The sequence below is a fragment of the Siphateles boraxobius genome, unplaced genomic scaffold, assembly GCF_051911475.1.
Source record: "Siphateles boraxobius isolate OS27281-9 unplaced genomic scaffold, OSU_SipBor_1 13, whole genome shotgun sequence".
Taxonomy (NCBI): domain Eukaryota; kingdom Metazoa; phylum Chordata; class Actinopteri; order Cypriniformes; family Leuciscidae; genus Siphateles; species Siphateles boraxobius.
This window is the reverse complement of record NW_027508733.1, coordinates 1,903,241-1,926,500: the sequence shown is the minus strand read 5'-3', so window position 1 is coordinate 1,926,500 and position 23,260 is coordinate 1,903,241. Positions and strand designations below refer to the sequence as shown.

General features: G+C 41.0%; 1 protein-coding gene across 19 annotated transcripts in view; it reads left to right on the top strand.

Moving 5' to 3' along the window:
• ptprsa (protein tyrosine phosphatase receptor type Sa) overlaps positions 1 to 23,260 on the top strand; it is a 249,630-nt gene that overhangs the window by 90,808 nt on the left and 135,562 nt on the right. For all 19 annotated transcript variants that reach the window (XM_077225921.1, XM_077225937.1, XM_077225936.1 and 16 more), the window contains one exon: positions 19,476 to 19,644. In XM_077225921.1, the coding sequence (XP_077082036.1) occupies positions 19,560 to 19,644 (85 nt within the window). In that variant the 5' untranslated portion in view covers positions 19,476 to 19,559. The remainder of the gene's footprint in view (positions 1 to 19,475; positions 19,645 to 23,260) is intronic.

The following is a 23,260-nucleotide window of genomic DNA, read 5'->3' as shown; positions in this document are numbered from 1 at the left end:
TTCAAGAAGCCATCATTTAATTTTTTTTCTTTCCCTTAATCTGCCAATACATGTCTATTGTTTTCATTTTAGCCACTGCTAAAACTGCCAATTCCTTCGACCAGGGAATTCCCAGAATATGGTGACTACTTTCTCCTTATGGAATGACAGTCTAGCTGGAGCATCTACCTGTTTGTTAAGCTGATTTGAATTCGCATGGTGCCCCGGGGTCACATCAGGCTAGACAGTTTTATCAGGGGTCGTATCCTGTGTAGTTGAAAGCTGAACGTCAGTGAGGCGTTCTTTAATTTGCAAGGTTGCATGTTCTTACCTGTAAGTCTCCTTTCCTTGTAACCGTTCATAAACAACCATGTGTTGTATGTATGAATTTCATTTTTATCAATCAATGTTGTCTCGAGTCCTAGGGAGATTCTATCCGCCACTCCTGTCTGTGCTGAATGTGAAGTGAGCCACTTGACTTGCAAATGGATGTAAACGTGAGTGGCGTATCACGCTCGAGTAACTGAAGAAGGATCAGTGACACTTCCCATAGGCAAAGATTTATTGGTGGCTCCCGCCTCTCCAGAGAACGATTCAGCCATCCCTCTTTCATTCTGTATGTGTGTAACCTGCAGACTCCCACCTCAGGATTTAATGGAACTTCCGGGAGACTTGCCATTCATGGTACAGCGACTGTTACGCTGCTCTCAACAGCAGCCTTAATTGCTTTCAACACGGTGGCCGTTAAGTTAAAACAAGCTTGCTGTCAGGGAACATCCTAGTAAATTCGACCGAAAGGCTTCCTGAAACATCTCATGCAGACTAATCTCTGCCACCGCATTGCCACCTTCTTGAACCCACAGTAAAATCCCAAGCAAGGAGTCTTAGATTATCTTTTAGGCCCAGGGAGTCGATGATGAAATAACTGTGTTAAGCTAGCGTGAAACTTCCAAACCAAGACTCCCCACCTTAGCAACACAGGCTAGCCTAAATGATAGGCAAAGTGACATGTGAAGGCCAAGTGTGGTAACCCATACTCCGAATTTGTCTTCTGCATTTAACCATTCCAATGCTAGTGCACACACATTAGGAGCAGTGAGTAGTGAACACACACACACACACACACTGCAAACTGTGGACCCACATGGAGCAGTGGGTAGACATTTTGCTGTGGCGCCAGGGGAGCGATTGGGGGTTGGGTGCCTTTCTCAAGGGCACCTCAGTCGTTTCCTGTCAGTTTTAAGAATCGAACCTGCAACCTTCGGGTTACCAGTCTGAATCTAACCATTAGGCCATGACTGCCCCTAATGGACCCATGCAGCTCAGACCGTCTGTTTGACATTGATACCTCTCAGTACATAATTGATATTCACCTGTCTCCTCTTAGATGACGGTTAGATTAAGGTTAAAACCGGAGGGTTTCAAAATGCCATCCGTAGGTTTATAGGCAGAAGGTTGGAATGCCAAATCAGCTGAGATTGTCACTGTAATGAATTCATCCCTGGCTGTAAAACCTCTCTCCATACATTAACCTGCTCTTTAAAGGTTAGCGTACACCCTCCTTCCAAGGGTACGTAGCCACCGCTAAGTGCACCACGCACATATTGTTATCATTCCTGTAGCTTGCTCCAAATAGCCTGATTGTCCCCATCATATTGTGTTTATGAAACTATATTTCTCTCACAGTGGTTGCTGATTAGCTAACTAATTGTTAGCGGCATAAAGGGAGGCCGGGCTCAGACGTTGGCATGCGGAGAGCTGCGCTTAACAGTTCCACTCCCACACTCTCATTAAAATACCATTCAGAGTCTGGTCATTTATTTTAGCAGTGGAATGCTGGGAAAGGGTTCTGCCTAGCGCAGGGAGGAAAGGTAGTTTATGTCGGCCGAATGGACATTCCGCATTGACAAGGAATGTGGAATTTGGTTTTCGTAAAGCCTCTTCTGAAATGACAATTATCTGTGCTGCAAGCTAATAAGAGTGGAGAGTAAACAAAAGCCTCATGCTTCGTCATTTCGATGAGGCTGCTAATCTCTGAGAGGCTTTATTTGCTAACACAAGTCTGTCTTAGCATCACCTTGGTCCTGTTCGTCATAGAAACGAATGTGTGTGTTATACAATGACTCTCAGGGGTGGTCAGCTTTTTTCAACCACAGTTTAGCACAGTTTTCTAGCGTAGTTAAGCACAGTTTTCTACAACAGTTTAGTAGTTTTCTAGCAGCTTAGCTCGGTTTTCAGATTACTTGTATTAAAAGTCTTGTAATATGTAGTTTTTAGACTGACTTTCTTGCAGAGGATGCATAAGATGAAATTCTTGGATGTTTCCCTGGCTGTTTTGTTGTTGTTTTTTGATGGAAAATAGGTTTTTTGAAACGGCCACCTTTTGTCTGTTTTCTTCAACAACCCATCAGGTCTCTTTAGTGTCGCCTGCCTTCCGTTTGTTTGCTTATAACGTATTGTGTCTCTGTGACTGCCTTTCAATCGTGTGTGAGACCGAGAGCCCCCATTTACCGATTGAAGATTGTTTTCTCTAGCCGAGTGATGGTTGAGTGAGAGATCTGGAGCGAAAGTGAGGGATGAGGAATGAGAGGGAGAGCGAGTGGGAGAATGTCAGAAAGTCAGGGCAGATGGACAAAAGGGCCAGTGTTATCGGCCCCAGCAGATCGGCCCCCAGAATGCCACAGCTGGTTCACATTTCCACGGGGAGCGATGGCGAACGGCTGCACTCCACTCTCACTGACCCCATCCCTTTCTCTCACACACATACTAAATCTAGCTCTTAGCACACACTCGCCAAGCTATGTTACAGCACAGACACTGGCAATGTTCAGAATGGCATACTTGCTTACTCCTGACTAAAAGTTGTGCTTTATATATTGTCTACTGCTTACTACATCCTTTTTTTTTTTTAATAGCATGTTCAAAATGTTATACTAGCTTAATTTGTGATGATATACTGTGTACTGGAAATTATAGCGTTCATGTTACTAAAAATAGTGCTGTATAAACTGTGTACTGCATACTACATACTATTTTTTAAATAGTGTGTTTGAAATGGAATACTAGCTTACTCGTTACTAAAAATGTGTGCTGTAAAAACTATATACTCCATACTAGTTATTTAAAAATAGGTACTGTAAATACTGTGTACCGCATACTACATCCTTTTTTTTTAAATATCATGTGTGAAATTTTATACTAGCTTACCTCTTATTAAAATTTGTGCAGATATACTGTGTACTGGATACTACATCCGATTTGTTTAGAAATAGCATGTTTGAAATTAAATGATTAACACGTACATGTTAATAAAAAATGTGCAGTATAAACTGTATACTGCATACTAAATACAATTTTTTAAATAGCATGTTTGAAATGGAATATTAGCTTACTCGTTACTAAAAATTGTGTTGTTTATATACTGTGTACTGCGTACTACATCCTATTTTATTGCAATTTTTTGGCAGTACAGGAATAATGCAGAACAAATGAATAGAAAAGAACAAAGGGAGGAAACATATCACAAGTAAAACATACAAGTGAAACACATGAATCCTCCACCTGAATCCCACATCGTATTTTTTTTTAAATAGCATGTTCAAAATGGTATACTAGCTCACTCCTTATTAAAAATGTGTGCTGTAAAAACTATATACTGCATACTAGTTATTTTAAAATAAAATGTATTCACTGTGTACCACATACTACATCCTTTTTTTTTAAATATCATGTTCGAAATGGAATACTAGCTTACATGTTACTGTTAACTGTGTACTGTATACTACATATTTTTTAAATAGCATGCTCTAGGTGGAATACTAGTTTCTTAAAATAACATGTGAAACAGAAGTTATTCTGCAGCGATTGCTGTATGCTGCATCGACACTTGCTAGTTACGTTGAATGATTTTTTTTTCAACAAGTGGGATATAAACTAAAAAAAGCCTTTTAAATCCATTTTATGTGTCTGAAATTTGATGAAATGGGTCAAGAAAGAGATGTTAAAAATGGTGGCTGATATTGCTTCTACAGTATGCATACTATAGTTTACATGCACAGTATACTTTTCCCTCCCTATTTCCTCAGTAATTTTGTGTTCTAGTAGCTGCGTGACCAAATCAAAGTCAAATTGAGCCTCAAATAAAACTTAATTTGGAGATCTAACAGGATATTGTGACAGTTTATTGGGTAAAATTAGAGGAAGGTTAAGTTTATTGGCTGTGCAATATGTGAATGTTCTTGAGCGTTTTTGTAGTGGCGTCTCACATTCATCCCTCTAAATGGTCTTGCACATGCAGAAAGCGACCCATAATTTGGTCCGTCGGGCAGCACCTTTGTTTTCCGAGCGTATTTGTTCTAGTCTATCATCTTTACGTGACTCCAGCCAAATCTGTTTTCATCCAGATCCAACATGTACTCCCTGCTTGTGTGTAAGCAACCCCTCCCGTGTGCTTCCGGGGAATAGCTTGCTCTAGTAAACAGGGCTCCCCGCGCTGTTTCTCTCATGTGTGCTCCATACATGAGCCTATTCAATCCCACTCTATAATCCCCAATGCCTGTCTGTTTGGCCCCTCGGGCCTTGTTACCATTTACACTTGCTCCACACACAAGTCCTCACAACTCTTATTGCCCCTGATTTATCAGAGAGAATGTTTTCCATGCACAAAGCTGTGGTTATATATTATGTTTTACAAATGTAGGGCTGTGAAACGATTAATCTCATCCAAAATAAAAGTTTGTGTTTACAATATGTGTGTGTGTACTGCGTATAATTATTTTGTATATATAAATACACACACATGCATGTATATATTTAAGAAAAATGTGTTATTTATATATAATATAAATGATGTATAAATATCGATACAGTATATACATGCAAATATCTCTTAAAAATATCCATATGTGTGTATTTATATATAAAAAATAAATAAATATATTATGTAAATACAAACTTTTATTTTGGATGCTATTAAAGATTAATCGTTTCACAGCCCTAATGTATATGTGCGTGTTTAATATAAAAAAAAGATGACTTGAGAAGCAAATTTACATTTTTATTTATTATTAATCATAATATTAATACATTATGTATTATACAATACATAATAACCTTGCATTAAGAATGTTAATGTTTTTGTCCGTGTGTGTGTGTATATAGGACATACACGAACATTTTTGTTCAATTATTATTATTATTATTTGTCTACCGATGTGGCCTACCTTTTATAAGCATAAACATTCATTTTTTTTATTTTTAAACAGCCATGTCTGCAGTGGTGTTGTTGTTGTTATAAAAAAAAAAAATTTGGTTTGCGGAGTCTGTCTGGAACTCACAATTTCACCACGGGAATATGCTCAAGGTTGCTAGGTTTGGGAGAGAGCATCTCCCTTAGCAAGGTATGCTGTGGAAAGTTTTCCTGGACTCGATATCATTTCTAAAGCACTCTGGAAACTCAACAAAGCAGAGAAAATACATTGGAAAAGACGTCTGCTTCTATTTTAGACAGAACTGGACAGCGGTAACGATACTCGGCTTGATATTCTGCATAAACATGAGCATTTCATAGTGAAACACAATCCCGTTCTTCCCAACACGCACGCAGGCAGTTCTTCCCTAGAGATGGCAGATCCGAGCGAGCCATATGGAGCGGGCTGTATCTCGCTGGGCACGCCTGACGAAAACCGAACAGCTTGGGCTGTACTGGAATGACAGCCTTCAGTTTTTGTTTTTTTTACCAGGTTTTCTGAAAACCTGCTTCTTTTGCTCTCTCTTACCCTCTTCATTTTTCACAGTACTTTCTCCCCCCCCCACTCCTCTTCACAACCAAACAGATGGAAAGAAGGACTAGCATCACATATTTAGCAAGCAAACGCACTTATCTGCTGACAGCTCCATCCTGGCTTAACAATCTGCCTACATTCAAGCACCTCCCTAAATGATGCCACATAACCACCCTTAGCTGTTGTTTCAGAGTGCACTTGAGGATCTAGAGCACACATATCAGGTGCACAAAGGCTTTAGAGGAATAGATGGAAATAATAAAAGAGTGCACCCCTTGAACACAACCTTCCCCCTTTGAGGAAGCCGTTGCTTTGCGGCGGTTGCCAAAATAAAGACATAAAAATAAAGACAACATGAGGTTGTGTTGTCCTTTTTCATTTCATTCCTTCCCAGCACAGTTGGAGGCTCAACACTTGATGTGTTCAGCTCTTCTTCGGCACCTCCTCCTACACGTTTCTCCGTAATCAGCAGACGTAACGCACCAGGTGGCTGGACCGGAGAGACCGGGAGAAAAGAGCGTCACAGCTTCTTAATTTAAAGTATTCAAATTCCTTGCGAGTGATTTTGATTAAGTCGGCCCACACACTCCCGTTCACGCTCAGCGGGTCCTAACGAGACTGGGGCGGTGTGAAGGAGAAGGGGGGGATCCTAGAGAGAAAAGCTCTCTGCTTCCTTGTACACACAAAGAAACTCGTACTCAAAGTATCGATATTAGGCTCGAAACTAAAGTAGCTGTGTCTAAGATAAGAATTAGAGTCTATTTGTCCACATCTGATTGGAGATCTCATGAGAGCTTTGAGTGTACCTTAGTTAATAGTAGGATCTCTAACAAGTCATCGAACCTACAGTATTGGATTTGCGTTCCCATAATGGCACGTTTTCGGTCAGCGCCGCCAATTGTTACAGTGATGAAAAATTGATTGTTGTATAATCAGCACGACTTGCTTGCGGGAAAACGTCCCTAAGTCAATTCCCTCAACCAATCCCTGTTATCGATTCATTGGATTGACCTCATTGTGTTCTCTGTCCTTCCCAGAGCAAGTAAAGCTCGTTTTCCCTCTTTTATTTAGACCCGTTGTTCCATGAACGCGAGTCAATTGAGCATTGTTGATGGAGGGGTTCTGTGAGAGGACAGAGCGAGGCTCGCGGTACAGCACTGTCATCCTCTTACCTGTTCGTCCTGGGAATGCTTGTCATTTCTTTGACCGCTCGAACCCTCTGGACGAGCTGGAGACCGCAGGGCAGCTGATGCGCGAGCTCTAGTGAGAGGTACTGTCTCGCAGCTCACAGGGGCCTGTCAGATCTCTTTAGAGATAAAGAAATGAAGGCGCCTCTTGAACTCATGCGGAGTACACCTCACACCATGCAGCGTTGACTTAACGCCTGATACGGTGTTAAAAAAGGCCAGTTGCCTGACATGAACGAGGTGCCTACAGGGCTGTTCATGGCACGCAATGCTGGCATCTTTTTATGCTGCGGTTAGTTATCGCGTGTAAGCGTAGGGGCTGAATGAATTTGTTTTTAATAGACTTGGATCCCGGCATGTACACTGCCGTTCAAAAGTTTCGGATTGGTGATATTTTTTTATGTTTTTAAAAGGAGTCTCTTCTGCTCATCAAGGCTGCATTTATTTGATTAAAAATACAACAACAGCAAAAAAAGGGTAACAATGTGAAATATTATTATAACTTAAAACATGTGAATATATAGTAAATTGTTTTACTATAAATAAATTGACTTATTCCTGTGATCATAGCTGAATTTTCAGCATCATTACTCCAGTCTTCAGTGTCACATGATCCTTCAGAAATCACTCTAATATGATGATTTGATGCTCAAGAAACATTTCTCATTATTATCAATGTTGAAAACAGTTATTTACATTTTTATTTCAGGAGTCTTTGATGAATAGAAAGTTCAGAAGAACAGCATTTTTCTGAAATAGAAAGCTTTTGTAACATTAAACACTACCGTTCAAAAGTTTGGGATCAGTAAGAATTTTTATTTCATTTTTGGGGGGAAATAAATGAAAGAAATCAATACTTTAATTCATCAAGGATGAATTAAATTGATCAAAAGTGACAGTAAAGACATTTATAATGTTACAAAAGATTCTATTTCAAATAAATGCTGTTCTTTTGAACTTTCTATTCATCAAAGAATCCTGTAAAAACTGCTATTATACAACTGTTTTTAACATCGATAATAATAATGAATGTTTCTTGAGCATCAAATCATCATATTATAGTGATTTCTGAAGGATCATGTGACACTGAAGACTGGAGTAATGATGCTGAAAATTCAGCTTTGATCACAGGAATAAATTACAGCCTTGGTGAGCATAAAAGACTTCTTTTAAAAACATTAAAAATCTTACTGATCCCAAGCTTTTGAACGAAAGTGTATGTTTCCTAACGGGGAGTGCAGGAATGCTGTGTGTTTAAAAAAAGGGCTTTTACCAGCTGCTTGACCTCTGACCTTGAGCCTCCTGCAGATCTTCAGTTGTCCGAAGAGGTAACTTTTTTTTTTTCTTTTTTTTTGGGCTGGCAAGGGAAGGATTTGTTGGGCATTGATTGAAGCATGTCTGATTCAACACAGTGTTAGCGCTTAGCCTCGCAGAACACTGCACGTCCTTCATGGTCTGTTTGTAAGGTCAAACTCCAACAATCATCTAGTGTTTCAATGCCTGTTTATGAGTGGTACTTTCATACGCAGACAGCGTAGTCCTTGTTTCCTCAATGGCTCGTTCAGGGACACATCAGAATCTCGGGCTGCCCAAGTTGAGTATAACTACCCCCCTACCCCATTCCTAGTGGGTATGTGGGGTCACCTGACCTTTGACCCCTACTCTTGTTCTACAATCCCTCCCTTGTGCAGCATCTCAGAAGCCCAGTCAGCGAGATTGGCAAAATGGGAAAGCGGGATTGCGGTAGAGCTCCCGGGACTCTGTTTGCCCTTCCTCCTCGCAGCTTGTATAATAGCCGTTAAAAGTGGCCAGTTGTTATTCTCAAACTGGGCTGGAGGGAGGTGACAGACAGGAGACACAAACCCAAACCTGGCCATCTGTTTTCTGTCTTCAACACATCTCTCGGTTCAGTAGGCTGAGGGGAGGGAACCGCATCTACTCAGCCCAGTCATGAACCCAGGGACACTTACCTCACTCGCACACATCCACGTCTCCCTCGGTGCGTTTTCTCCCGAGGCTCCAGTCGCGGTCATAATGTGATTATACACTCCTGGACCCACTCACCATAGCGCTGTCATGTAATTACAGTGGCGAGGAGTCAACGTGCTTCAGCAAAATGGTTTTATTATGGCGAGTAAAGGGGTGAAAAAAGCTGAATTCCCCATTTGTTGCCACGGCCACCATTGGCGTGCCACTCCTCGCAGATTCGGAGCAGGCCCCATTGAGTGAAGCATGTATAAACAAGGTGATGATTTGACCCCGGGGTTGTTAATTAGCACAATGAAGTTATTTCAGTTAATGGGACTAGGGGGGCGCTGGCATCCTTCAGGAAAGAGCTCTTAATCTGAACAGCTCCACTTGTGTAGTTCAGGTGCCGTTTGTGCGAAATACAAACCCAACTACCTCTCAACACAGAGCAGGTTTGCTATTATGGTGCTTCTAACCTAGCATTTACACACAACAAAACTACCTGTGTTGTTGAGTTTAGTGCCCAAATACCAGGAAGCACTGAATCCCACCATCAATGCTAGACAAGAGAATACATTCATGTTGAAATTCAATGGTTCAAAAACTCATGAGAGCAGAATGTTTCTGCAGCGTAAAGCACTAACATCTTGCCTGAGGCAGTGTGGTTACACCTAGCATAAATAAATGCACAGCACTGAAATGCTAATGCAGCCCGTCCACCCCACCTCGGGCTTCTCCACCAATAACAGTGAGTGGCAGCATAATTGTCCACCTTTGAAAGGAACCATCCCATCCTCCTGAGCAGCTGCCGAATCATAGGTTGCCAGGTTCCCAAATAACAATTTACTTACATTGATTTGAATGATACTGCAATCCCTTAGCATCTATGTGTAGCTGCTATTTACCCATCTAAGAAAAGTATTCCAATTTCCAGGGGGCACCTGCGCTTAATGTAATTTTATTCCTCACTGGGGTCCCGAATATGAATGCGCGCCGATATTTCCGCCTCTAGGGTGGCCCTTGAAAAGCTCTTACTTCAGTCGTAAAGGGCAAGAATTGCATGTAGATGGCTTGGCGAGAATCCAGAACCTAACGTCATTCTTCTTTCAAGGACTAATGCAGATCAGAGCCAGGCCAGGTTTGTAATTAAATTGCCTTTTCTGATGTCAAAGACTCAATGACCTGTCTTTTTGACTATATGTCCTACACTGAAAATTAATAATATCCTACTGCGTAACAATGCTTGTCTCTCCAAATCAGTGCACCGATCAGGAAATTTAAGGTGGATTTTTTTTTTTTGTTGCAAACATTAAGGATTCTGAAAGTGCTGTGTTGGCAGATTTCCTCAGTTTGGATGGGGCACATTTGAAGATTTGGCGTTTTAGTTCATGAAACACGACTTGCTACTTGACGACTATTGCTAATCGGTTGGAGATAGTAGTGAGGGGACGGGACATTACCACTATAGAGAGAATTTTATGATTCAAAAATGTGCACATGACTGTCACTTTTAAATGTGAATATCTTCTAAAGCATCGGTTCCCAACAGGGGGTCTCAGCCCACAAGGGGGCGTCAGCGAGCTCTTCGGGGTGTCGAGTCATATTTTGAAAAGTGTTGAAAAGTGAGCATTAAAGCAGCAGTCCGTAACTTTTTGTGTGTGCAAAATTGACTAAATTTATATAATGAGCGAGTACATCATGACCCATTTTCCATAATAAACGCTTGTTTATTAATCGCTAGAGCGCCAAACGATCATATTACATTAGCTAATTTTATTCACGATCCCCTGGCTGACCAAAAAATGTGTTTTTCAACGAGGTCCCAGACACCAGTCATTTTGTTATAGCCTATATTAATTATTTTTTCCCTACACACCACCAGTGTGAATACTGATATTTTTGTTATAGCATTTCAAATAGGCCCAATTAATAGGTTACTCCTAGGCTTACGTTTTTAAATTACAAACGGCCTACTGATGTTTTTGTTATAGTATTTTCAATATTATACGCTATTATTTGTGAATAAACATGTCTGGTTATAGTAATAAACATACGGTTTGTTTAAAAACAAAACATTTTATCATCCTTGCTGCAAGGGGGCCCTAAAATATTTTCTTGGGAAAAAGGGGGTCTCAGACAAAAAAAGGTTGGGAATCACTGCTCTAAAGGATTATTTTATCCCTGTTTAGGAGTTAGCATGTAGACGTTGGCATCAAAGCTAAGAAATACGAACTAAAGTCAACAAAGCTTTGACTTCATGCGAGTGGCGTGTTTGACTGCATTGCAGCATGTCTGTTCTTCTCACAGAAGTGAAAGGACTCCTGGATTTATCTCCCTGAAAGCGCAAAGGTCAAACGTGCCACCTGGTTTTCTCAGAATGACATATCAGCGTGAAGCACCGCTCGCTTTGTTCTGATGCGCGCACATACACTCCCTCCGTTCTGCTTGTACTCAAGACTCGAGAATTATGTAACGGCTGTTTGGAGAGGATATAGGAGAAAGACGTTTTCTTGGCAAAAGCCCCCCTGCCTGGTTCTCTTGCCTCTTTTTTTTACCCACGCCACTATTCTGCATCTTAAGTGGAGACAGTGCGACTCCTGCGTGTGTTATTTTTCATCAAGCATTTCATCTCGACTCTGCGGCACATCTGCAGCACGGGGAAAAGCTGTAGATCATCTCGCTGCCACTGTAAACAAACACAAAGGCAGGAGGCTTTGGTCACAGAAGACGTTGCTGTCTTCACTCCGTGTCTCTGTGGATTGCAGCCATGATGGTAATGGCAGGTGTGTGCCTTGAAATGAGAGGCAATCACCTGATAATGCTGTGATTGTTATGCATCTGTGTGGAGCATTAGAGAGAGAGGATAGAACTGGCAAACACATATTTACATAATTCTTCCACAAAGACATGCAAATGCATATGATTACTAGACATTGGCACTGTGTATGGCGAGGCTTTAGGATGAATCTCACAAAATCTGTCAAGAACATGTCCTATTTATTCTTGTCACAATTCAAATTTAATCCTTAAAGGCGACCTATTATGCAAAAGTGACTTTTATATTCTTTTTGAACATAATTATGTGTGCACACAACCACCCTATTTGTGTTAAAAATCCATCCTTTGTTTGTTTATTTCCCCACAAATATAAAACAGTGTCTCAAAATGAGCCGTTAAGGAATTTGCTCCATTTGATGTCACATCACAACAGGCCCGCCCACGACTGGCCTATTAACTTAGCTCCTCCCCTAAATGAGCATTTAACAGCAGCATTCAAGTATATTATATTACACTGCTGTCACTTTAATACACAGATCTAATATACACATGCAATTTCTTTCCTTGCTGTTTACATTCACAGACATAAGCGACTGTGTTTATGTGAACTTTGTGTGTTTTTGAAATAAAAATGTGTGTATTAAACAGTTTAAGTGCAATAAGACATGAAAGAGAAATTAGATTAATAGCCTACTCATGACTTGTCGTTTGACATTTAGCTTTCTGTGCGTGTGCGCTCAGAAAACCATATATCAGAAGTCTGATATGGCTTTAATATAATAAACTTTCATGATGACGAAGAACTGCAATGTCACGTGAGCCTGGCCGCGATAAGAAATGAAAATCAAAACCAAACAGATGTTAGTTTTTGAGGCGCTAGCTGTAAAGGCTCCGCCCTCTTCTGGAAAGGGGGCGGAGCAGCAGCTCATTTGCGTTTAACGAAAACAGCATGTTTCTCTTTCCACTCAAAAATGGGCATTTACAACATGGTATAATAAATGATCTGAGGGTATTTTGAGCTGAAACTTCACAAACACATTCTGGGGATGTCTGAGACTTATATTACATCTTGTAAAAAGGGGTAAAATCAACAAAAAAATATTATGAATTATACATCACACAGTGATCTATGCAAACTTGGGTTTTTATTGTTTACTTTAAGTGTCAACTATACGGTCAGAACTGAAGAGAAAATGGTGGTGGAATTGTGAAAGCACCTCAGGCTGAATATGATCGTGTTTTTTTGCCGCTGGCCTTTCTTTGTGTGCAATTCAAAATGGCAGCTTGGACACCAAAGAGAGACACACACAAACTCGAGCCACCTGGACTACACAGTCAAATCTGGTGCTGACATGAAAGCCAGATGTGTGTGCGCTCAAACTCTCTCACTTTACTGCGGTGGACAGACACATAAGTGTGTGTGACCGCAGGAGGAGTGTGTGTCCTTGATAATTGGACAGAATCAAGAGCCATTCAGAAGGGCCTCTGTTTAAAACGGTGCCTGTAGCATACGGAGGGAACAGTGCCATTACTAGGGACTCTTTAAGGGATATTACATTCGCTCGTAAATAGAAACGGCCACAGCATTGTTTTATGAGATCCCTCTGAGGTCTTTTGTCTTGAATCTGGTTTTAAACCATCACATTTTTAGTGCGTGTATAATCAGCCGGCCCATTTTATTAGTGAAAAATCATGTGTTTCCCTTCTACTTTATTTTGGTGGTGCGTAATGATATATTACTACTCTTGCACCAAATTATCACAGTGTGCATCATTTCACTTTCTCTTTACCTAATGTAGAAGTGTAATTAGCATTTGTTAGCTTTGAATGCATGCGTAGTGTGTTAATTGCCCATCATGCTAGCTTTGTCAAATAAATCTTTCTTTGTGGGCATACTAACATTCGTTGGCTTCGAATGCTTGCAGATTCCCTGTTGTTTCTTTTTAGTCAAAGAGGTTACTTGAGAATTGCAGAAAAGCTGTAGTATCTTTGCTTCACTTTGGGCTCATTTAGAAGTATAATTAGCCTTTTATTAGCCTCAAATGCATGCACTTATGCGCTAATGCGCACATGAACTTTGTAAAATAAATCTTTCTTTGTGAGCATGCTAACAGCATTAGTTGGTTTCTAAATTTACGGATATTGTCGTCTAAGATATCTTGTTCCTTTTGAGTCAAAGGTGACTAAAGAGGTAACAGGGAACCTTGTAGCGCGATGTCTTTGCAACACGCCCGGTTGCACCGCTATCAGCGGTTTGATCTCTATATTGAGGAACATTCTCTGGGGCGCTTAATTGGGAGTTTTAATTGGACGTTCGCCATGGTTTCTTCCTTCCATTTCCCTCACACAGACTCACTGGGGACTCCAATCTGGCTTCCTCTTCTGATTATCCAGCTTTAAAAATCACACATACACACACTATCATCCTCCCAGTTGTTACGCAGCTGCATCTGTTTCTTTTCTAAGCGTCGGCGCGGTGGTTTCTTCGTCGACGTGCCCTGCTACTAGATTTTTGCATTCTTGCATCAATCTGCAAAAACCAGGACGAACTACTTCATGTACATGCATATAAACTCTGTCTCTCTGTCAGCGTTTCCCGGGAGGAAAAACAGCACTGCGGATTTCATAATCATCACTCACGTTAATGCGAACGCATTTAATGCGGCACCGCAGCCATGGGTTGTACTTGGACGGTCCAAGTGTTTACGACTCTTTGCGACGTTCATTTAGAAGATGTTTTTATGTTGTGTTTATGTGCTAGAATGTAGATGCACTTCATTTTAACACGCCTATTATTTCTGCAAGCATTTTTTCTTGTACCCCAGTTTGATAGCTTCAAATGCCAGATCTTTCAATCTTTTTCTCTCTTTTCTTTTCTGTCTGTTGCCGTATCTCTCCGTTTCAGTGCTGAATCCAACATATTAGCATTAATAATGCATGGAAACGTGCAGGATTAGGAAGCTAGCCAGTCATGAGCGCAACCCTGATTACATCTGACTGCTGGTGCTCTCCATTAAAAAGAAAAAACAATCATATAGCATATTGGCATTGGCCGGAGGTAGTGACAAAGATGGGGAGACAGAACTGAATATTTAGGATCAGAGAACGCATGGTTGCGATGCTGTTTTCTGCAGGCATTTCCTTTGCTCATAATGGCAAAATCCTGGATTATTTGCACGTTTAAAATACTAGTGTTAGCTTGGAGATGTAGAGTTTTGCGTGCAACACATTCCCGTTTTGTCAGCGAATGCATGCCAAAACACAATGGCATGACGCAAAAGTTTATAGTGTTGCTGTGCGTGTAGTGTCTATCCCAACAAGTCCATAACATTCTCCTCTCCGTACAGCTCAATAATTCATACACACTGGTCCTTGTGCATATTGCATGATGGTGCGGTCAGAATGCGCCTCTTTTACCAGCCTTTGAGGGCTAGCCATAGTGAGGAACATGAATCGAGAGCATTCAATTCGAGGAATGCCTGTTATCTGTTGTGAATAGCAGATTGCACCAAAACTATGGTCGCATTTATTAGCAATCCTAACTCGGTTGCTTTATCATGGGCTGAATATAGGGGGTCATATCGATGCATCGCGATTCGTGGATCGATTCAATTTTTTTTTACGAATGCATCGCGAATCGATTCTGAGCTTAGCTCTAGGCTAGTTTTTAACAGCAGATGGTGCTCTAGGCTAGTTTATAACAGCAGATGCGCTCTAGGCTAGTTTTTAACAGCGGATGGCGCTCTAGGCTAGTTTATAACAGCAGATGGCGCTCTAGACTAGCTTTTAACAGCGGATGGAGCTCTAGGCTAGATTTTAACAGCGGATGGCGCTCTAGGCTAGTTTTTAACAGTGGATGGCGCTCTAGGCTAGTTTATAACAGCGGATGCGCTCTAGGCTAGTTTTTAACAGCGGATGGCGCTCTAGGCTAGTTTATAACAGCAGATGCGCTCTAGGCTAGCTTTTAACAGCGGATGGCGCTCTAGGCTAGTTTATAACAGCGGATGGCGCTCTAGGCTAGTTTTTAACTGCAGATGGCGCTCTAGGCTAGTTTATAACAGCAGATGCGCTCTAGGCTAGTTTACAACAGCGGATGACGCTCTAGGCTAGTTTATAACAGCAGATGGCGCTCTAGACTAGCTTTTAACAGCGGATGGTGCTCTAGGCTAGCTTTTAACAGCGGATGGCGCTATAGGCTAGTTTTGAACAGCGGATGGCGCTCTAGGCTAGTTTATAACAGCGGATGCGCTCTAGGCTAGTTTATAACAGCGGATGCGCTCTAGGCTAGTTTTTAACAGCGGATGGCGCTCTAGGCTAGTTTATAACAGCAGATGCGCTCTAGGCTAGTTTTTAACAGCGGATGGCGCTCTAGGCTAGTTTTTAACAGCGGATGGCGCTCTAGGCTAGTTTTTAACAGCAGATGGCGCTCTAGGCTAGCTTTTAACAACGGATGGCGCTCTAGGCTAGTTTATAACAGCAGATGCGCTCTAGGCTAGTTTATAACAGCGGATCGCGCTCTAGGCTAGTTTATAACAGCAGATGGCGCTCTAGACTAGCTTTTAACAGCGGATGGTGCTCTAGGCTAGCTTTTAACAGCGGATGGCGCTATAGGCTAGTTTTGAACAGCGGATGGCGCTCTAGGCTAGTTTTTAACAGCGGATGGCGCTCTAGGCTAGTTTATAACATCAGATGCGCTCTAGGCTAGTTTTTAACAGCGGATGGAGCTCTAGGCTAGTATTTAACAGTGGATGGCGCTCTAGGCTAGTTATTAACAGCGGATGGCGCTCTAGGATAGTTTTTAATAGTAGATTGCGCTCTAGGCTAGTTTTTAACAGCGGATGGCGCTCTAGCCTAATTTTTAACATCGGATGGCGCTCTAGGCTAGCTTTTAACAGCAGATGTCGCTCTAGGCTAGTTTTTAAAAGCAGATGTCGCTCTAGGCTAGTTTTTAATCACACGCTCAGATGCTCACGAAGAAGAGCGCTCGTCCTTTTATAACGTGCTTTTGCAACGTGCTTCTATTTATTATAAATGTGAGATTAATGTAAACAGCCCACTGCAAACACCCTTGTAATTCCCTTCAACCTTTTCGGACTTTATGAATGATTATTTTATAAAAGGTTCAAGTGGTGTGTGTAAGGCATTAGAAGCCAGCAGATTACGGCTGTTTCTAAAACACGCAGTGCCATCTGTTAAAATCTAAACTCAGAATCGATTCGAGAGAGAATCATGATGCATTCGGGGAAAAATTGGAATCAATCCAGAATCATTTCTCGATTCACGATGCATCGATTTATTGTCCCAGCCCCACATAAAGATCCATTGTTTCTTTTTAATGTCTTGTTGCAATGAAACCTCACATTCCAGACATGGTGAATGGGAGCTACTTTAGGAGTGGGACTTGGGCGGCCAGTGTAGAGGAGTGTCGTACATCAGCATGGGCATATTTCTCCTCTATGTCTGGGTATGCCGTGCCTCGTTGGCCCTCTGGTTGTGGCGCTCTAGAATCGAATCCCTCGACTGACGCTTTCAATTGTTTATGTGGGGCGGAATTTCAAGTGTCGCCATGCAGGTTGACAGGAAACCCCAAGCTGACAAGCCAGCTGTCACTAGGTCCTCACTCACGCATTATGACTTCCAGCCTCTCTGGAAACTTAACACGCTGCACTAGAAGAGCACAAATAGTGGTGCAGACTGACATGGCGTGTGTATGTGATGACTGTGTTATTGTGTTGAAGACACAAAGGGCTTATTATTAAAGTTTGAAGTGTCTCACGTGCCCTCTGGGGAAAGAACAAGAGGGTCCTGTTGTGGTGCGTTATGTCAGCACCCACAGTCAAGATCTTGGCTTTTTGTGAATTTTGTTTGTTTGGGTTTCAGTGTTGATGAAACGTTACAGTGTAATGTCTGGGACTTCTTTGTATTTTTTGGAAGTTCCATTACGTTTATAGTTATTTAAAGTATTTTTTATATATTGTATACAAATAGGCCTAATGCAATAATACTTCAAACAGTATTATTATAATTGTATCTTATAGACCTTATGCGCCAGAGAAACGAGGGCGCCGCCATCTTTAGAATATTTTCTTTGAACTTCCGTTTTTGCGGTCGCTCTGTATATTTCTATGGCATCGCTGTCCATGAGTAATTAGCTGGTGAAGTTGATTTACTTATTGTAGAGTTAACGAAAGTTATCATGAGCATTGTAATGTTTAACATAAGCATTGTAAAGCATATGTCTTAACAAATAGACCTTGGAAATTTTTTAAACGAGCCGTTCATTCATAACTACGCAAGATCGCTGTGAAAATACAGACCGGAAGTCAAAAGACAACGAGCTCAGCGCTGAAAAGGGGCGTGGCTACACAAGGTCTATACCATATTATATGAAATATTGTTAATATTTATTTTTATTAGGAATGCACAATGTGTTTGTATCATGTCTGTGTCCATATTGGTTTCTGGCCATTCATCTGACATTTTTTTTAAAGTGTATTTATTGTTTATTTATTTTATTTGTCTTTCCATATTGATATTGTTTATTTAATTATGCTTGCTAATTTAAATGAACTTTTCTATAATCTGACTCTCACTTAAACATAAAAAAGTATTATTTCAAACTCTTAACACTAATTTTTGTTCAAATTGTACATTTATAATGTTGTGATGCCTAAATTCATTTGGAGCATTTAGTGTTTTATGTCTAATATATTTGGCCATTTATCAGTTCATTTTGTAGTTATAATATTTTATACAATATTATAAAATAATGTTTTGCTTATTTTTATTAAGAATTCACAATATGTCAGCCCTATGTCCATAACCATATTATTATTATTATTATTACATTTTTATTATTTATTCATATTGGCTGATATTGGATATTTTATTATACCTGCTTGTTTTTCCTATTTTTACAGTTAAATTACTTTTGCCATCATTTAACACACCCTTTATTTAATCTTTTTTTTTTTTTTTTTTTTACTCAAGTTATTCTTTAATTTATTGTTTAAAACTAATTTAATTTACTTTTACCATTTAGTGGTTGTGGTGGCAATTATTTCTAGTTAATTTTTTTAGACATTTAATATCTCCAATTTGCCAATTCGTTTAGTAGTTCCTCGACTCCACCAGAACCCGAAGGCACAAATTTAAGAAAGTGCCATCTTGGACTCCGACTTGTTTGAACACCCTTATTGAGTCACACAGGCCTGGAGGTTCGTCTACAGAAGACACAGTCACTCTTTAGAGTCTCAGTGCTTCATGTCAACATCTCTTTCATTCTCGACGTGAGCGAGTGCTTCCGAAAGCAACTACGCGTGTTTGCACGTCTCATGCCATCTTGCCATCTGATGTTCTTGCCATCTTTAATTAAATGGTGTACAAGCACATTCGCTGGGTTTCCGCCCTGTGTGTATGAGAGACACAGCAACACGTAAGTCGACTCCTGAGGCAAAGAGAGTTGTGACAGGGGGATTAATCGCAATTTGGCTAAAACAAAGAGACGCCGTCTGAAATATTGATGAGTGGCTTGGTAATTACAAGATTGGTGGATAAGTAAATAATGACAAGATCCAGTGATAAAGCCTGACTAATTATGAGTTGTGTAAAACTGAAATTGGGAGTCTCTGAACAGGCTCAAAGTGAACATTCTGGTAAAGCTTGTGAATGGACATTTGATGGTTGACTGGTGAAACTATGTTAACATACTGGTGTTTATCTTGCCTGTCTGTCAGTGAATGCCAATACTCATCAGGATTCTTCTGTTTTTCTCCTCCAGAGTGCCAAACGTCCAGTGTGCCGACCCCTCGTCTCCAGCCTGTGGGGCCGCGGCTCTCCAGCCAGGTCAAAGGTCATCTGTGACATGATGCCAGCCGGCCACCTGCCCATCCTGCTCTCCCTAAGCGCCCTGCTGCTGTCTCCGCTGCTCACCGGCTCACTGGCCTTATGTAAGCAAACTAAGATGAAACTCGAGCTTAAAAGTCAAGTCTCAGGTGTCTTAAAAGTCCATAAGTAATATAATCCCCCCCAAGAATTAAGAGTAACTGCAATGCAAATGTCAATGTAATTAGCTGAGGGCAGCCAATATTGGTTTGACATTGACTTAGTACCATTGTAGGCCCACTATTGGCAGATCCACTGGTTGAGGGCGACCATTTTGGGTCAACATCTACATAGTAACATTTTAAGCCCACTATTGGCAGATTCAGTGGTTTAGGGTGACCATTTTGGGTCAACATCGACATAGTAACATTGTAGACCCATTATTGTCAGATCCAGTGGTTTAGGGCGACCATTTTGGGTCAACATCGACATAGTAACATTGTAGACCCATTATTGTCAGATCCAGTGGTTTAGGGCGACCATTTTGGGTCAACATCGACATAGTACCATTGTAGGCCCGCTATTGGCAGATTCAGTGGTTGAAGGCGACTATTTTGAGTCAACATCTACATAGTGCCATTGTAGGCCCACTATTGGCAGATTCAGTGGTTGAGGGCGACCATTTTGAGTCAACATCGACGTAGTGCCATTGTAGGCCCACTATTGGCAGATCCAGTGGTTGAGGGCGACCATTTTGGGTAAACATTGACGTAGTACCATTGTAGGCCAACTATTGGAATATCCAGTGGTTGAGGGCGACCATTTTGGTTCAAAATTGACATAGTACCATTGTAGGCCCACTATTGGCAGATTCAGTGGTTGAGGGCAACCAGTTTGGGTCAACATCTACGTAGTAACATTGTAGGGCCACTATTGCCAGATTCAGTGGTTGAGGGCAACCATTTTGGGTCAACATCTACGTAGTAACATTGTAGGCCCACTATTGGCAGATCCAGTGGTTGAGGGCGACTATTTTGGGCCAACTACAACTATAACTAGTTGACTAGCCATCAAATAAGTTAAGAAATTAGGCTATTTTTGCATTCATATACTTGCATTAAGTTTCTGGCCTTATGTTTATGACTTTTTTTAAGGTTAAAACTAAACTTAAGCTTTACTTAACATTATGAATGCGTAATAATGATCAACTGGTTAACTAGCTGCCCAATAACCCACTAGTTAATCAAGAAATTTAGCTTTTTTAGGTTTTTTAGGTCAGGTGAACCCAAGACTAAGCTAATTATATAGGACATCCTTAAAACTGATTAATCGACAAGTTGTTCAGATGACCCACGATTCGTTTATTGAAAGTGTATAATTTCGCACAATTACAGTTTCAAGGCTGTTTCATAATCATCAGAAGAATAAAAGAGGAACCGCTGTGTGGGTTTAAGGATCTCCCCGTACACGTAAAGACATGAAGCGCGAGATCACTGTTTATCGGATTATTTCGTCTCTCTTTTCCCGTGCATATCTCTTCATCAGACGGATCGGGGCCTGCGCTGTCTTTTAATTTCCAAAGCTCGAAGTCAGGATTTGTTCTGCACCATTTCTCCCCTAAGATGGGTTTAGCGACGCATTAGGGAAACAAAACAAAGAGTCAAGTGAAGTAAAGAGGGGTGAGTGCGGGATGAAAGCGGAGGTAAAGCCTCCACCTACTGCTTTCAATCCTAAAAGAGGTGTAATTCAAGCACCGCCTGAGAGATAACATGAGAATGGGCCGCTGTCAGATACAGTCTTTGTGTGCCCGAAATTGTTCTGTTCTCCTATTTGTTGGTTTTGTAGGGTAGCCCAGAAGAGAAGGCAACATACATCTGATGCCTTCACTTTGTATTCAATGAGGGTGTGAAAACTATTACAAGTTGGCAGGCTGCTTGTACGTGTGAGATTATTCTGGATTCAGATTCACATTTCAAAGGAGATGTGTACGTAGATGTGTTTCTGCATTCAAAAATGCTTAGACAGAATGTATTTTCTCCAAAATTGGTTAAAAATACACAGTTGCATCATAGACGCAATGTTGGGACGCGAAAACGAGTTTTTGGGCTAAAAAATTAAAGTTAAAGGCCCACTGAAGTGCATTGTAACGCGCAGCTTTGTTTAATGCGTTGACGTAATTTCCACTGAAACAGGAAGCTAAGGCGGGACATAGTGAATGGCCCCTCCCCCTTTTCAAATAGCCAATAGCGTTTAGTTTACCTCACAGACTGCAAGTTGTACTTGATTCAATAGTAGAGATGTGAATAAATTCTAGCCATTTCATTCTTAACAAACGTACAGTTGGAAAATGGAATAAAACTCGAGCGTTTGAGCAACCGAACACACACTCAAACCCATATTGCTCCGTAATGTCAACGGTTGCTTCGGCCAGGTGGTGTTTTAGCAGAGGGGGCGGAGCTTTAGATTATAGAGAGCATTTGATTGGACAGAAGATGTGATGAGAAGCTGAAGTCCCGATGATGTCATAAAAACCTGTGATCCATTTTAGCGGATGTTTTGAATGCTTATATCTCCTAAATGTAAACTTTGTCGTTGTTTTGAAACATGATCACAACCTTAAGGCTAACACATTTGGATTTCAGGGGGCCTTGAGATCAGTTCTTTAGCCTCCATTTGTCGTCCGTTTATGCTCAGTGTAGTTTAGGAGAAACAACTGAGACATTAACGAGACCACATTAGTCTGTTGTTGTTTTTTTCAATGCCTTTGTTATTATAATCGTAGGGGTTGTAAATCACTCACTATCAGTCTTTGTTTTTTAATGGTGACACCCTCAAAATTGCTCCTGGTGTTTGTCTTGAGTGTGTGTGCGGGTCGCTGTGATTCAGATGTTTACTAGGCAGTGATCATGGTCCCAGAGCACTAATCACTCCACCCCCCCTCAAACCCCCCAGCCACCGAAACCCTCGGCACGGCGCCGTCTGATTGGCTGCGATGCCGTCTGCTGTGCTCTCACAGGCTCTGATCGCTAATTACTGTCTTGACAGGTTGTCGTGCAGCACAGCCGGCTGAACGGGGGACATTTTGTTGTTGTTCTCGTGTCAATTTCAGTGTTGGAGAAGCTTTGAAACTCATTTGTGAAGTTTACTGCAAATTGAAAGTTGGTACGCTAGAGTTAAGATGCTATTTTGGAAAAGACATTAGCACTTACATGCTAAAAGTTAGCAGTTACCACTTTAAGTTACAAATAAAAATAACTGATTAGGTTAAATTAACAGTTTTAGCTATTCACTATTAGATGTCCTAATGCTTCGTAGGAGAGTTTAGGAACGGTCAAGCTACTTATTATGGTAAGGAGTTGGCACTTAAATGCTAAAATTTAAGAGTTAGCGACATTTACACAAAGTTAGAAAAATACGAAAGTTTTTTTTTAACCAATTCAATTACATTAACCATTTTTGTGATTCACTCAAATTAATTGGATTTCCTAATGAGAGTTTAGGATAGCAGTTTTGATTGTTGCATCAGCTAGCATGATGCTAAAGCTACGTGTGCAATACAATGCAGGGCTCTCAAGCGTCACGCATTGAGCGTGACAGTCACTCATTTCGGACTTTTGTCACGCTCTCCTGCCACACATTGTATTTCTCACGCTGAAAAACTATAATATATTTAATATGCCGCAGCGCCCAAAACTCTGGCCGCGCCACTCTCACTGTGGAACCGGCAGGAATCAAGCGCGT